The following is a 15551-nucleotide window of genomic DNA, read 5'->3' as shown; positions in this document are numbered from 1 at the left end:
GGATAGCTTTCTGTGGTGCGATTCCATCTATAAAGGGTATATTGAAAACCGGCCCTACCATGCTCTCATAAAGATCTTTGCTCGGAGAGCAAGCTCCCAGACCAAAAGTGTCGCGGCGGTGTCCGCAAAGGTGGACAGCGGAGGGAGTAAGTAGGGACTGTGGGGTTAGGTGTTGAAGGTCCCAGGGTTAGGGCCACACATATATTGCCCGCGATGATGACGACATCGAATGGAGTATGGTTCTTCTGTATCCACCACCACCCGGAGTCCATGCACGATTATTATTCCGCTCTTTCTACAGAGTTGATCGTTGCAGATACATATTTTCGTCGAAATTGAGGAACTCGCTACTTTCTCCCTTCGCCACGTCTCTTCACCGAAACATGAGCTCAAGCGACGGCTCGCGACATCTGAATCGTTTGTCACAGGCCAAAAGCCCGTATTTGCTGCAGCACGCTGAGAATCCGGTCTGTCTATTGTCACACTATTCTTGCGTTCCTCGACCGAGATGCGCCAGGTTGAGTGGTATGAGTGGGGAATGGAGGCGTTCGAGAAAGCAAAGCAGGAGGAAAAGCCGATATTCTTATCAGTACGTTATTCCAAAGAGTCGGCGCATTGTAGTGTCATTTTTGTAATACTCGATGAGTAATAAATTCATTGCAGGTTGGATACTCTGCTTGCCATTGTACGTAGGGTGTCATGATCTTCACGCTCATGTTGATATATCCCAGGGTGCCATGTTCTCGCACACGAAAGTTTTGAGGACGAGGTCACAGCCAAACTCATGAACGATCACTACGTCAATATTAAAGTACTTCGCATTGATGATGATCCGTTCTCTTGCTCATATATATCCCTAGGTCGATAGAGAAGAAAGGCCTGACGTTGATAGGCTGTACATGACATTTTTGCAAGCTACGACAGGGGGCGGCGGATGGCCTATGTCCGTCTGTGAGTGACGATCTGTCTTAGCAGCAGTTGGATACCGTAACCGCGTTCCAGGGTTGACTCCGGAGTTGCATCCCTTTTTCGCCGGAGTAGGATCCCCTAATTTCTCACTAGGTTCGGTGCTGAGCACTAGAACAGACTTACTTTCCGCCAGGCCAATTCAGGCAGGTCCTGATGAAGCTTGCGGACGTGTGCGTCCCCTCTCTACTTCTTACACGTGCTCGTCTCATGTGGATATTGGCCTAGCTGGGAGAGCGAGCCCGAGCGTTGCAGGGCAGCTGGGAAGGACATTATCGAGCAACTGCGTATTGCGTCAAATGTTCACGATACCCTCACGTCCGCCAACTTCGTAACTTACCATTCCTTTCATGCAGGTCGCTACAAGCTCGGCTATCATCCCTGTTCCCTCACTTGCCTCATCTGTCTTCTCCCGTCTGCAGAGGTTGTTCGACGTGCAATACGGCGGCTTCGGTGCTGCGCCGAAGTTTCCACAGACTTCGTCAACTATTCATTTTCTCGCGCGGTACGCCGCGTTCAATATGGGGGTGGACAAGGAGAAGATGACGGAGGCAGAGGCCGCACGGGATATGGCTGTGCAGACAATGGTGAAGATCTACAATGGCGGGATCAGGGACGTCGTCGGCGGTGGATTCGCGAGATACTCTGTTGATGAGCGATGGCATATTCCACATTGTGAGCCTTTGAAACTCTTTGCTTGTCTATTTGCTAAACGCTTTTCATTCGAACAGTCGAGAAGATGCTGTGAGTTGACGTCTCCAGCGTACAAATGCTAAGGTAGGTACTGATGCTAAGCTTCAGGTATGATCAAGCACAGCTCCTCTCCTGTGCTCTCGAACTGTTCCAGCTCCTCCCCGCAGAATCTCCTCAGCGGGCCACGCTGCGAGCCATGGCCGCAGACATCGTCTCATACGTCGCGCGCGACCTCCGGAGTCCTGAGGGCGGGTTCTACAGCGCCGAAGACGCGGACTCGCTCCCGTCCGCCGATAGCACCGTGAAGAAGGAGGGCGCGTTCTACGTATGGACCGTGCAGCAGCTGGAGGAGCTGCTCGGTGAGTCCACGAATTTGTTTGGGTACCATTTTGGCGTGGAGGCCCAGGGAAATTGTGACCCGCAGCACGATATACAAGGGGAGCTCCGTGGTCAGGTAAGTCACCTTTTGTGCGCGGCTGTCCTCGCATCGTGCAAAGGAAATTGACGATTATTGTTGTTGTTAGAATGTCCTGTATACGGCGCATACACTGGAAGAGACGGCGGAGAAGTTTTCCCGTCCTGTAGATGAAGTGCGACAGGTACTTGATGCTAGTCTGGCCAAGATGAAACGACACAGGGATCAACACCGTCCTCGCCCCCATCTTGACGACAAAATTCTGACATGCTGGAATGGCTTAATGGTAGGGAACCCTCCCTTATCCGCAGTGCTACCGTCTAGGATTGATCAATGGCGCTAGATCTCTGGCCTCTCGAGGGCAGCGGAGGCGCTTAACGAGGATCTGGGCCTGTGCTCTCACGCGCTTGAGCTCGCTGAGGAGTCGGCAGCGTTTATTCGATCCAAGCTCTATAACGAAGCTAGCGGGGAGCTTTGGCGTAGTTATCGACAGGGGCAGGGGCCCACCGGACAGGCGGATGACTACGCTTTTTTGGTGCAGGGTATGTGCTATTCGTCTCAGAGCCCCGCCATAGGCTCAACGTATGCACTGCAGGATTGCTAGACCTGTATGAAGCAAGCGCGAAGGAGGAGTATATGTTGTGGGCAATTCGGCTGCAGGAGAAGCAAGACGATCTCTTCTACGATGAGAAAGAGGGGGGATACTTTGCTTCTGCTCCGGATGAACACATACTGGTGCGGATGAAGGATGCTCAGGTTAGTCGAGCCGTCTCTTTCATGCATTCCGATTTTCACCAGTTTCAGGATGGAGCCGAACCGAGCGCGGCGTCGATAACGTTGTCGAATCTCCATCGGCTCGCACACTTCGCGGAGGACAGACACGCCGAATATCAGGAGAAGGCGCAGAGCATCCTGACGTCCAATGGACAGATACTTGCTGCGGCGCCCTTCGCGCTCGCTGCTATGGTCAGCACGGCGCTCATGGCCGAGAGGGGGTACAAACAGGTATCGCTTTTGACTTATACGTGATATTACTACTAACGGGTGTTTTACCTCACAATCAGCTCATTTTGAGCGAACCTCGTCGAGAAGGACAATTTCCGTCCCTGTTCCTCCAGACCATTCGAGGGCTATTCATTCCTAACCGCGTGCTCATACATCTTGACACGACGAAGCCGCCACGGGAACTCTGCCGAGTCAACGCAACACTGCGAAGCTTGATATCGGATCTCGACAACCTCGAGGGAGACGCTGCCGCCATGGTGCCGGCCAACGTCCGCGTTTGCGAAATTTTCACGTGCGGGCTGCCCATCGAAGATGTGGAGGAGTTGAAGGGAATTTTACGGTGAGTGCTGCCGCCTGCCCCAAGCCATGGATTTCTTGTATTACTATGCCCTCATGTAATGGTACCGCACTGGACGCAATCGGTTATCTGATTGTATGACCGCCATCGCACGTCAAAATTAGCATGGTACCAAAGAAGCGACTGCGTTCCGCCATTATAGTGACCGGAAAGCGAACACGTCGCAAGTGCCATGGATTCTAGGTGGCCTGTGCTACCTTCCATGCTTCCGCCTCGAGGTTGGGAGAGCGCAGTAACTGTCTCTTAACAGTGCACCGTGCGAGAGATACCTGCCCAAAGGACGCGGCATCGTGGGCAGCAGCACCACTGACGAGGCATCATTGTGAACGATGGATTGCAATCATCTCAGGCTCCATCACTGGTGTTCAAAATGTACGTAATTATCTTCATCTCTGCGTGCTCTGCGGACAGGAATTATAACGATCACAAATTGCTTCGATGCGATCACAAAACCACGACGATGAGCTCGGAGGTTCCCTCCAATAGGCCGGTGGGGTGTTGACGAACCGAGCAGTGAAAGTCTCGATAGCACACGCTACCAACACTTGCAATCTAAGGACCTGAAGAATTCTTGGGTATAGTGGCTCCGTTGAGTGCCCACTGGTGAGTAGCATAACCGATCGCCGTGCAACTACTTATTCTGAAGCGAGGCGGAATAAATGCAACTGGTCGCAACCATGCTTCTTTGTTGATTGTTATAACATGCAGGCGAATCGAGTTTATTCTGCAATTCCTGAGTTGCACTCAGGTTTCGTCCATCAGTCATGGATTTTGCCAGACAACCTATTTCTGGTTTCTGGTGGACGTCTCTCACTGACTACCGGTCGACAAAGACGCTATCGTTGCATCACTTATTACAATCACCTGTCAGCTGCTGCATTCCGATGGCTTCTGAAACCTACCAGCTCAACCCTGATGATTGTCTCGTTATTGGCCTCATTATCCCAGTGTGACCTTGATCTCTATTGTCCATGACGTACGGCTTACAATGGCGAGAGAAGCTGCCTACATTTGTTTTGCTCACCGGATATTGCACGGTTTGTTTGAACTTTGCCGCAGTCAGAATTTCGTTGCACCTGCATGCAGCATCCTGCCCATTGTAGTTTTAGCATCGACCCTCCCACAGAACAATGAGTATACTCCACGTGAGAGCGGTATGGAGACTTGATTGAACGACGACTATCCCCTCATGGTGTGTCCATTTTCCCCTGGAGTGATCGGGGTCGTAGGCTAGTCCATCAAATTTGGCATTCAAGTTGCTTTCCCTACACCGGTGAGCCGGTTATTGTTTGCCAATTTACCCCGCATTCCTGTGACGCTAACTGTTAGGGTTTGCGCCGTATGGCTACTCACCGTTAATGAGTCGTCGAAAGGCTGATTAGCCTGGGTATCTGAATCTGGCTGCATACTCCAAAGATGCTACCCCGGTGTGTCGAAGCGGGGCCCGTCAACTCCGGCTGGTGATTATGGTCTGATATCGCACGCCTTCATCGAACAGGCACACCGAAGGTGGCTGTATTTGTAAATGCATCTCGCCCAGCATAGCCAAGCGTCGTACTTCCTCGATCTGAAATAAGTCGCCTAAGGCATTCGACTCGAAGGGTACAAATTTCTCCGTCTAAATGATGTTCCAGTGGTATAGTGTCCGTGGCATGTACGCTGCTCAGGTCCTTCCTTTACTGGTAGTGCTGATCAATATGGTATGGCATCTCGGGTCCGAGCTAGCTGTGCCAACTTTTCGGCTCTCATTTTTCCCTGGCTTTGAACCAAGGTACGATGACGAATTCAACTCACATCTGCTCTTATTTGTCGGTCGTTGCCATCGCGAAGTTTCTCCAGGTGTATCTGATCTACTGCCGACCAGCCTCTGATCAACTTGGATCTGTCCGTGCATTCTCTGACAGTGGCTGAGTCAAAGTATCCTTTCATACGGGACGACAATACTCCGAGGCAGGCTTCGTTACTGATTTGGCACGGTAATGGCTGATACTAGTCTTGTGCCGGTCCGTTGGGTCGAAGACGATCTCATGCGATGAGTTTATGATTATCGTGCATAGTGCATGACTTCACGATAGTGAGTCGCGCTGTCTCATAGTATTGAAAAGATCACCTGCTGAACTCCCGTGCCCCTCAAGTAACAGCTGTAGCTCTTTGGCGCGTTTGAACACGATGGATGACGCGCGGGCAGATTCGATGCGGACGTAGTCGAACCTCAGGCGAATAATCATTCCGACTTGGCAATTTAATGAAAGGCCCATCCAAATTTGCAACAGGCAGTCTAGTGCCGACGCTGCCTGAAAGATTAAACCGTACTTACGTGTCCTCTCCGCGATATGGGATGCGTCGTGCATGACAAGTGCTCGCCTCGCCATCTACCTGATCTAAAATAGGGAAATATTGTGCAGGGACAGCCAGTTAGGTATGTCGTCCATGGACCCACACACCGGCACCGCGTTCTAAAAGTTACTTGTCGGACGTATACCGGGATAATCCACGACCGTACTAAACCCAAATAACTCCTGCCAGTGGGAGCTTACCCGGCCCCCTCAGTCCTCGTTCTTCGAGCTCCATCTTTCAGCCTCGGACATATCTTCCAATTCGATTTTGACCAGGGACTCCGGGTGTTCACCACTTCCGTTTTCTCGAATTATTCATGAACGTCGTGTCCTTTTCTAGTGCGAGTAGTGCTGCCGTACATCTGGCGCATTTCCGGGTGCTTCTGAAGAACAAAGCTTGGTATCCTCCGTATGTTCGTCCGGCACGCCGAACCGCGAGCCCGCTAGGGCGATCTGCGCTCCCGCGAAGGACCGATCTCAAGCTCTGTTCAGCCATGGGACTATCGATCGGTGGATGTGGTAACCAGCCCTGTCTCTAACTCAAGCTTTTGTAGCTTCCGCGACTATCGATGGATCATCGATGCACTGTCTAGTAGGTACTGCGGCCTGCATTTGTCTGTCTATTGTCGTTGAACGGAGTCATTGTGTGCCGTGTGCCACGTTCTCGCAGGGCGGCGATTTTCATTATCTTCCTAGCTTGCACCTTGGCGTTCCATGTACGTCTGCACAGATTCTCGTTCTTGGTGCACAGATTCTCTCCTCTCGTTTGAAACCGGCACCTTCAAGTTCAGGCCATATCCCGCAACGGCCGAAGTCGTGGCGACGTGCTCGTTCCTGAGAACAACGATGGTGATGCTTTCTCCATCAGTGTACCTTTTAAACTAGCAAAGACATCAGAAAATGTTGATGTGAAAGGTATTGATGTTACTAGTTGTTTCTTTAGACGCGCGTGATCGCGGTTCTGTGCAATGTCCTTTTTCAATGATGGTATGAACTTTGTCTAGCCTAACTGATGTCTCACTCAAATGCAGATCATGCGCCCAAGTTGCAACATTCCGGAGCATTTTTCAGTTGACCTGATCATTGAATTCTCTGAGTACCGAATGTCAAGATGTGCTTGAACGAAAAAATGCAGGCATGCGCAGCGGCCCCGGGCGCCGAACCGGGTCCCACCAGTGACATTGAATATTGAATGTACTACAAACCAGGTCGGCCGATTGTTCGTTCGTGGGTGCAGAAACTCAAAAACGGCCGTCATAACCATCATCATCGCTGACGCAAATTACCAACTGCTTACCGCGGTTATTAGAATTCCCGGGAGCTACTCTGCAACCTCCTGAACCCACATTGCCATTCCGAGGCCTGGTCGCACAGCAACCTCAGCACCCACGTATCCCACCCGATCGACGAGCGTCCACTGAGTATCTGGCCCCCTCATGCTACGAACGCACTAACGGGTAACGCGCATCATCGCTACGTACGCCATGACGGACCATCACGTAGACAACCCGCCCTCCAGACCTCAGCAGAGATATCATTACACGGATGCGCGTGCATGACACACACGATCGATCGACAACACCAACCCCGCATCCGCACAGCCCTTACCCCGCATTTGCCTCCGCGTCCACTCCCGGCCGCGTGCCCCTGAGGATCCCCAGCAGCCTGGTGGGCTAGCTGTGGGACGACTGTTAACCCCGCACCACCCGCAGCGTGCTCAATGGTTCTCCCGGCCCCGCGGTGTGGAGACCCACATTTACGCCCGCTGGGCGTTTGGCGGCCGGATCCCCTTGGCGCGCACATGTAGCTGCTCGGTGCTCAGCGCTCGGCGCTGCCAGCGTTTGGACGTGCGCCTCGGTGCCCCCGCGGACCCGGGGGCTCCACGGCGTATGCTACGTAGCAGCGTACGAGAGTGCAAACAAAAAGTTCGATCCAAACGTCCGTATTCCGCCCTATAAGCTCTGAGAGCGATATGACAACGGGAGATGACACACAACAGGGCGGTGCGTATGCAGCTTCTCCATGCCCGAGAACGTGCGAAAGTCGTCGAGAATAATGATCTCCGGACAGCGCAGTTTCTAGCCGCGACAACGCCCACGCACTTGCGATCTCCGGCGGACACGCTAACGTCAGACGGAGGATGGAGAGTGCAGGGGCGCACGACGCCACGCTTCAAGGAACACCAGAACGGACGTGGTCCGGATGCTGCATCTCCGGGACCAGCACCAGGCGCCTCGGCTCCGATCAGCATAATATCGCGGACGAGATGAAGGTGAGAACGCACACGCACTCACTGGTCGACGTCAGCGCAGCGCAGCGCCACCTACGCACCCCCATCTCGTAAAGCGTAAAGCGCCCTGAACGTAAGTTGTTTAACCATCGAGCCAATCGTGACGCACCTGTTCGGATACATCACACCTCCGACAGACAGACAGACAGACAGATACACGAACACTGAACCTGGAATTCAATGAAGTCAATCACCACGACCTCAGCACGACCAACGCGGAAGCAATACTCGCCAAAATCACCCTCCCACACACACCCAATACCCCGGCCCCTCGCCGCCGTCAAAGATCCGGGGCCGGACTTATATCGTCAGACACCCCCAACAACTCACCGAGCTCTCAATCACCGTCGCCCGTCCATAGCTTGGTGCGCAAATGCTTCGGATCCCGAGGCGGGCAGCGGGCGGATCCACCAAATGACCTGTCCCCGGCACGCGCAGTTACGACACGAGCCCACCTACGCGGAAAAGGCACTGAACATACCACAGGCCGAGCAGAGACAGCAAGCCAGAGCAGAGTTACCGGCTCCCAAAGAGGAGAACGAGCACCTCCGGCGTCTGGCACGCCCACCCCCACCGAGTAGGAGCGCGCCTCGCCACTTACGACACCGGCGGCACACGGATCGCGGCCCCGGTGTGTGCGGGGCGACATGCACGCGGAGGAGGGTGCGCGTGGTGCGCAAGGAACGACAGGATCTGGGAACTGTATCTGGATCAAGAGAGACGGGAAAGAGTGCGCGCACGGGGAGGAAGGGCGGGGACGACTCCGGATTTCTGAGAACCACATCTGGATCAGAGCTCGCAAACGAGGCCGGCACCTCAGGCTTGATTCGGCCCCACATAAGATCACGTTTCTTGCGTCGCATTGTCACCGCACAAGCTGCGGAAGTTCTTGAGTGAGTGCAAAAAACCTGTCAGGGAAGGACAAAGCGCCACCCAAAAAATTTGATGGAGTTATAACAAGCGCTCACCCAATGGCAGTGCGCTCCGGGGATCACACGAGCACAGATGGCAAGGCAAGGCGAGGCAGGGGAGACAATATTCTCTCAAAGAGGCGAACGAACCCCCTCCCCCGGCGCATGCACCGCTCGCAGTAGGAGCGCGCCTCGCCATTTACGACACTGCTCCGCGCACACGGATCTTCGGCCCCGGTGTGCGCGCGAAAAAGGAACGACGCATGGATCTAGGAACCATAATCTGGATCCAAGAAGCGCAAAACGAGAAGGGAAGGACAAAGGTGAGTCGCGTCAAGAACGACGCGACTCATCGCGCGTATGTATGTTGTTTGTGGGGCGGGGAGGGAATTAGAACGACAGGTCAACGCGCGGGCGGATCCGAGGACCGTAATCCGGATCAGAGAACCACAAAAGCGAGAGACGAGAGACGAGAAACGGGAAGGAACAAAGGGCGAAGAACAAAAGACAAAAACGACGCCGCCGGCCCGCGCACCAAAGACGCGAGGCGGCGTCTCCTACGCCACAAACGCTACCACGCCCCTCGGGCAAGTACGATCAGAAAAAATAAGGAGCATGACATCACTTACCACGGAGACCGAGAGGACCTGCACGAACCCCAGGATCCAGGATTGAAATTTGAAGATCGAGGACCCGAGTCGAATACGGCTCTAGCGCTGGAACCGCAGCCCACAATCGCATACGAGCCCAGGGCTCTAAAAAAGAAATATATATATAAAACAGGAATATGGGCACCACACTATCATCGCACGAGCACAGCAGGACGAGCGAGAGTCGCCAGAAACGGCCCGTCCAAAAGTGCATCGTATCATCCATTAGACAAGCGGATAGAGGATGGAGCATGGGGCGATAGACGCACTAGGAACGACCCTCTCCTCTGGAAGAGAAGAGCGTGAGGACGTGATCCGACGGTGATACCGCAGAAGAGACAATTGCACAGAAGGCCTACGAGGGAGGGGGGGCAGGAGGCGCACGAAGAACGAGCTCCCTAGACGTATAGAACCAAACACGCACGAGAACCGTGACGCCCCCGCAGAACGCAAAACGCAGACACGTCGATGCCGGCAAAGAAGCTCTCGCATGGCACGCACATCATGAATCCCAGTCAAGCCCAAGCCCAAGCCCGAAGTCGAAGTCGAAGGCAAGGACCTTTGAAAGACGATGCGAGACTCCCGCGGTACTTCCCCCCCCCCGCGCGTCGATAGAGCGCTCACGTTCTCCAGAACGGTCAATCCGCAGAACGCTGAGCTTCCAAGTTGGGAGCTGAGAGGACGCAACCGACTGCTGAGCAGGACTGGAGGGGGTGACGAAGGTAAAGATAGGGCTGCAGTCATGCGTTCCAAGTGCAGAGAGATGCTTACGGGCCCCAATCCGAGCAAGCCACTGACACCGGTCGCGCTCACGTCGAGTGCGTTGACTGCGCGTGAAACGTGTGTGTGTCATGAATACGAACATAAGGGGTACCGTACTGCCCACTTACTGAATACCCGATCGACGGTGTAGTTGCTAAAGGTCACGTTGGTCTGCAGGACGAAACCCCCGGCGAAGGAATACTGGGCCATCGATACCGTAGTTAAATCTCGCCGGCCACGGAGGTGTCGTAAAAGTAGTCGAGAGAGACACTCCAGCGGTATCAACCCAAAGATCGTTACTACCCGTATCGAGGATGACCTACGGCGGAGGGTTTCAGCCATAATCAATGTAGCGTCAATGTCATTTTGGACACGTGAACGCACCTCGCACGCTGTAACCCCCGACGGTGATGTCGCCTTATGTAGCGCTCATTCGCGACATTGTCGAACCCGCTGAGGGTGTCGACGGACGATGTCGCCGCCTGCTTGGTCGCAGTCACAGAACGGACAGCCTTTCGCGGGAGAATCTCGCGGCGGAAAGGAAATGCTAAAGCCGAGGGAACTGGACGCAAGTGCCGCGCACAGCAAAGAAGACTTTGGGGATAAGCTAGAAAACATCGTGCAAGTGCGTACTGCGCACCGCAGCTTCGCGAGTGCGAATAACGCGCACCGGGCGATCGCCCGAGCACGGCCCAAGAGTCGCCAGGATTTAGAAATCCGAGATATATATATACATATGGGAGTGCGCGCTGTAGCTTAGCCAGCGAGCACTGAGCAGAGCGAGTAATTGAACGCACCGTAAGAGCGGACGCACCCAGAGCTGAGCGAACGAACGGCACCGCCGGACACGATCGCAGAAGGAGCGATCAAGCAGAAGGTGCGCAAAGGCCGTGGCTGCGCACGCGCGAGATGCACATGGGCGCCGAACGCAGAACCAGAGTTCCCCTTCTCCACACAGACAGAGAGGACGCAGCCTGGGGCAGACGCACCGGCCAAACACGCACGTCAAGCCCAAGCCCAAGAAGTCAAGCCCCCCGCCTCGCGCCCAAACTCCACCCCCTCACCTGCACTCCCCAACGGCCCAACTTGCCCACCACCCACATCCACGCCTCCGGCCGTGACTACGCTTCTTTTCCACCCACGCGCGGAAGCCCCATCGCAGGCGCGTCAGATCACCACGCACCACGCACGGTCACGTCTGAGCTAAAGCGACGCCGATGGCGTGGGCGTCCTCCGTTCTGCGTTCTGCGTCCGGAGCGCGCGACCGACCGCTGGGTTGCGACGAGAGGCGGGCACGGAGGCGAGTGGGGAAGACGGGGAGGCGGAGAGGTTCGGGCAGCAGGGCGCTCGGTACCGCTTTTCGTTCGCAGTTTCTCGTAACTTTGGAGCACTCTTTGTCTGACGGGTCGCAGCGTGTGGGGGCTGATCGCATAGTGTGATCGCGCTGGGGAGGGCTGCAGAGCAGGGGACGCGAGGAAAGAAGAGACGCAGAGAGAGAGCTTGGCAGACTCGGTGGGACGGGAGATGATATATCCTGGATTGGGCGCGAGCGCAGCGACCGCCGGGTCGTCAGTTGTAAGTTGTAGGTGTCCTGGGATGTGGGATCTGGAATTTGGACGGGGATGGGAACGGGAGAGTGTACGCGTACTAGCCATAAATCACTATGACTGCGGGTGTGGCTCGGAAAAGAGCGGTGAGGTGGACATGTCGCAGAGCGGGGGTATGCAGCAGGGCGGTGCGCACGGGCCGGGGATCTAATGATGGCGCGCACAAGAGGGTGGCATTTGCAATGCAGAATGAAACGGGATCAGCGACGGTCGTGACAGGGCGACCAGGGGCGGGGGGGGGGGGGACGCGCTATGGAGAGCCAGCTTGCGGGCGACTAGCGAGAGAGTGCCAGATGCGGGGGGACTGCGATCGGAGATCGGGCCGGAGGGGGCGTCGGGGGACGCGGCGGGGAGGTCTGAATCTGCCAGGGGCTGATGCGATTGGCTGGGGGATGCGCTGCGATTGGACTGATGCAGCTTGCCAAGGAGGGGGCGAAATACATATTGCGTTGCGGCGCGGGCGTGCGTGGGGGATGCGGCGGATCTCGAGCGCTGCGGCGACTGAAGCGGGTGGGGGAGCTGCAGGCTGCTGGATGAGGGGGGCGGGGACTGCGTTCGTCGTCGTGGACGTGGTCGCTGGCGGGCGGGGCGAGGAACGGGGGGGATACGTCATGGAGAGTGACAGAGGCGCGCGAGCGGGGCGGGCGTAGATTGGTTTAAGCGGCGCGTTTGATGCCCGTTTCTGGGGTGCCCGCCGTGCGTCGCGGGCTGGGCACGACCGCGGTCGGGGGCTGCCAGGGACGCGTCTGGGGCGCGTCGCCTTGGGCCTCGTCGGACGGGGAGGACGCTGGGAGGCGGGGCACGGTGCAGGCAAGGGAGGAGGGAGACTGGGGTGTGAGAAAGGGGGGGGGTGCTTGTACGTGTTTTGACGAGATCTGTGGGAAGATTGGCGTGAGAGCCGAAAGAGGGGAAACGCGGGGACGAACGCGGGGGGCAGGCCGGCACGCTCGCCGGGGAGCGAGAGGGCGTTCATATATCGCCCGCGAGCTAGAGGGCCCTCCTCCCCATATTCTCTCCTCCAGCCATGTCCTCTTTCTTTGCCCAGTCCTTCAAGCCCCAGGTCGTCTCCCGCCAGGAGGGCTTCCACCCACTCCCGTCCCCGGACCCGCCCTCGCCGTCCTCGCCCTTTGACTCCAACGCCAACGCCAACAACCACCACCTCTTCATGTCTCCCTTCCTCCCAGACCCCTTCCGCAAGTTCCCCGCCGTCGACGCCCACCTCGACCCCTTCTCCGACGACCTCGCCAGCTTCATCGGCAGCGCGCCCTCGCCCCACCACCACGCCCAGTCGTCGCAGCACGCCCAGAGCAACGAGCGCTCGACCCAGAGCCCAGCCTACGACGACTACCGCCCGCCCCCGCACAACATCTTTGACATCTCCGCCCCCACCCCGCACCACTCCCACCAGCAAGCGTACCAGCAGCAGCAGCAGCAGCAGCAGCAGCAGCAACAGCAGGGTGCGCACGCGTACTCGCTGCCGCCCGCCTCGGCGCTGCACCCGCACGGCCTGCACGACTTTACGACGCACGCCCACTTCAACAGCACCCTCCCCGCGCTCGGCTCCTCCATGCGCTACGAGCCCCCACCCGCCTCCGCCGGCGCAGACCCCGCCTCGGTCCCCTCCTTCTCCTCCTCCCACCTCTCCTCCCTCTCCACCTTCCCCGACTTCCACATGCCCCCCTCCGGCCGCACCCCGTCCCCCCACACCCCCGCAGCGCCCCCACACGCCGCCTCCTTCTCCCGCTCCCGCTCGCGCTCGCGCCCCCCAACGGCCCACCCGCACGAGCCCCCCAGCACCAACGGCGGCCCCGCCCGCCGCACCCGCGCCAAGCGCGGCAGCCTCAGCTCCGTCAGCCCGCCCCCGCTCCACCGCGGCCACACCCAGCCCCTCGTCATCCCCGGCCCCGGCTCCGCCGTCCCCCTCGGCGCCCGCGCACCCGCCAGCCCCCTCGGCCTCCACTCCGCCACCGGCTCTGGCTGGTTCCTCCCCGGCCCCGGCGAGTTCCTCCCCACGCCCGACAGCGTGCACGGTGCGCTCCCTTCCTGATCTTTGGCTTTTTGCGCTCATGATGTGTGCAGGTGGCTTCTCGGCGTTCACGGGCCCCGCGAGCATGAGCAGCGTGGGCGGCGCGACCGCGCTCGGGGTGTCGCCCAAGGACTCGCCCGTGGCGGAGAGCGCGCCCCCGCCTGGGGACGTCGCCATGAAGCAGTGCGTGCTCTTCTCCTTGCCTTCTTGCCTGTGGCGCTGATCGGTGCTCGGCTCGAACTTGACTGGATTGGCGTGCGATGGGATGCGATGGGTGCGATGGGCGCAAAGCAGAGCGCTGCTGGCGAACGAGAAGCGGCGGCGGCGCCGCGAGTCGCACAACGCCGTCGAGCGCCGGCGGCGGGACAACATCAACGAGAAGATATCGGAGCTCGCGACGCTCATCCCCGAGTGTCTCCTCGATCCCAACGGTGTGTACCCCCTTCCCCTGTTGCGTTCTTTCTTATGGGATACTAACGCGCGCGCGGGGGCAGCGACGCTCACGATGCCCGCGTCGCTCTCCGCGTCGGGCGAGGACCTGCTCTTCGGCGGCGCGCCCGCCAAGGAGAAGGACAAGGACAAGGGCGCGGCCTCGCCCGCGGAGAGCGCGAACGGGAAGGAGGACAAGGACGGGAGCGCGGAGCCCGAGGACGGCGCGGGCGCGGTCGTGAAGGCGAACAAGGGGATGATCCTCCGGAAGAGCGTCGAGTATATCCGGTGCGTCCCCCTCCTCCTCCTCCCTTTGCCTTGCCGCCGCCTGAGCGCGTGTGCGTTGCAGGTACCTCCAGCAGCTCGTGTCCGCGCAGGCGTCGCGCAACCGCGACCTCGAGCAGCAGCTCAGCGCCTTCCGCGTGGGCGGCGGCGCACCGTCGTCGTCCGCTGCTGCTGCCGCTGCGGAAGACGAGCTCGGCGCGCTGATGCTCCACGAGGAGGTGGACGCGTTCGGGTTCTTCGCGGGGATCGGCGGCGCGCCGCACGCGAAGCGGCAGCGCGCGCGGCTGGAGCGCGTGGACGAGACGCAGATGGAGGTGGACGACGCGTCCGCGGCGACGTCGACCGGGGAGGAGAACGACGGGGAGGGCGATGGCGACAACGAGATGGCGGACGCGAGCGCGTCGCTGCCGTCGCCCGACCCGGACCCGGACGAGGGCGCAAGCCAGGGCCAGGAGGAGGTGAGGGGGCGCCGTGGGCGCCCCGGTGCTGGTGGTGTGGGTGGGCCGGTCAAGGTGAATGGGGTGAAGAAGGAGGGGGACATGGAGTCGTGAGCGCCGGTGTGTGATACCCCCCCCGCTGCGATACCCGCGCGCGCGTGGAGGCATGTCCTTTTTTTTTTTTTTTTGGCTTGTTCTCTCTGTCTGTCTGGCGGCGCGCCGTCGTCGTCGTCGCTGTGTATTTGTGGTTTCGGCTCGTGGGCTGAAGAAAATTTTACGGTACTGCTCTTGCGCTCTCTCTCTCTCTCTCGCTCTTTCATCTTTTAGCTCTTCTACATACATCTCTACATACCGTCCCCGTTTTTCGTTTTCCCCGCTGCT

At 57.9% G+C, this 15551-nt stretch overlaps 3 protein-coding genes across 3 annotated transcripts; 2 read left to right on the top strand and 1 right to left on the bottom strand.

Annotated features, from left to right (window-relative positions):
- Nucleotides 1-383: 383 nt before the first annotated feature.
- Nucleotides 384-3423, top strand: SCP_1501540 (hypothetical protein; the record flags this gene model as incomplete). Its single annotated transcript, XM_027764260.1, has 16 exons — nucleotides 384-467; nucleotides 518-589; nucleotides 664-685; nucleotides 732-811; nucleotides 861-951; nucleotides 1003-1037; nucleotides 1087-1139; nucleotides 1195-1267; nucleotides 1323-1641; nucleotides 1698-1710; nucleotides 1768-2113; nucleotides 2184-2360; nucleotides 2418-2616; nucleotides 2670-2830; nucleotides 2879-3079; nucleotides 3139-3423. The coding sequence occupies 16 exons, from the start codon at nucleotides 384-386 to the stop codon at nucleotides 3421-3423; spliced, it is 2211 nt and encodes a 736-aa protein (XP_027620061.1).
- Nucleotides 3424-9849: 6426 nt separating this feature from the next.
- SCP_1501530 (hypothetical protein) lies at nucleotides 9850-10596 on the bottom strand (the record flags this gene model as incomplete). Its single annotated transcript, XM_027764259.1, has 2 exons — nucleotides 9850-10451; nucleotides 10515-10596. 2 exons carry the CDS (start codon nucleotides 10594-10596, stop codon nucleotides 9850-9852), a joined length of 684 nt encoding a protein of 227 aa, XP_027620060.1.
- Nucleotides 10597-13017: 2421 nt separating this feature from the next.
- Nucleotides 13018-15284, top strand: SCP_1501520 (hypothetical protein; the record flags this gene model as incomplete). The annotated part of the gene is made up of 5 exons (XM_027764258.1): nucleotides 13018-14023; nucleotides 14073-14202; nucleotides 14314-14450; nucleotides 14514-14736; nucleotides 14798-15284. The coding sequence occupies 5 exons, from the start codon at nucleotides 13018-13020 to the stop codon at nucleotides 15282-15284; spliced, it is 1983 nt and encodes a 660-aa protein (XP_027620059.1).
- Between the last annotated feature and the right edge of the window lie 267 nt (nucleotides 15285-15551).

Source organism: Sparassis crispa (genome assembly GCF_003851025.1).
Source record: "Sparassis crispa DNA, contig_000014F, whole genome shotgun sequence".
In the NCBI taxonomy this organism is placed as follows: Eukaryota; Fungi; Basidiomycota; class Agaricomycetes; order Polyporales; family Sparassidaceae; genus Sparassis; species Sparassis crispa.
Note: the sequence above shows the minus strand (reverse complement) of the source record. Positions and strands in the feature narration are given on the sequence as shown.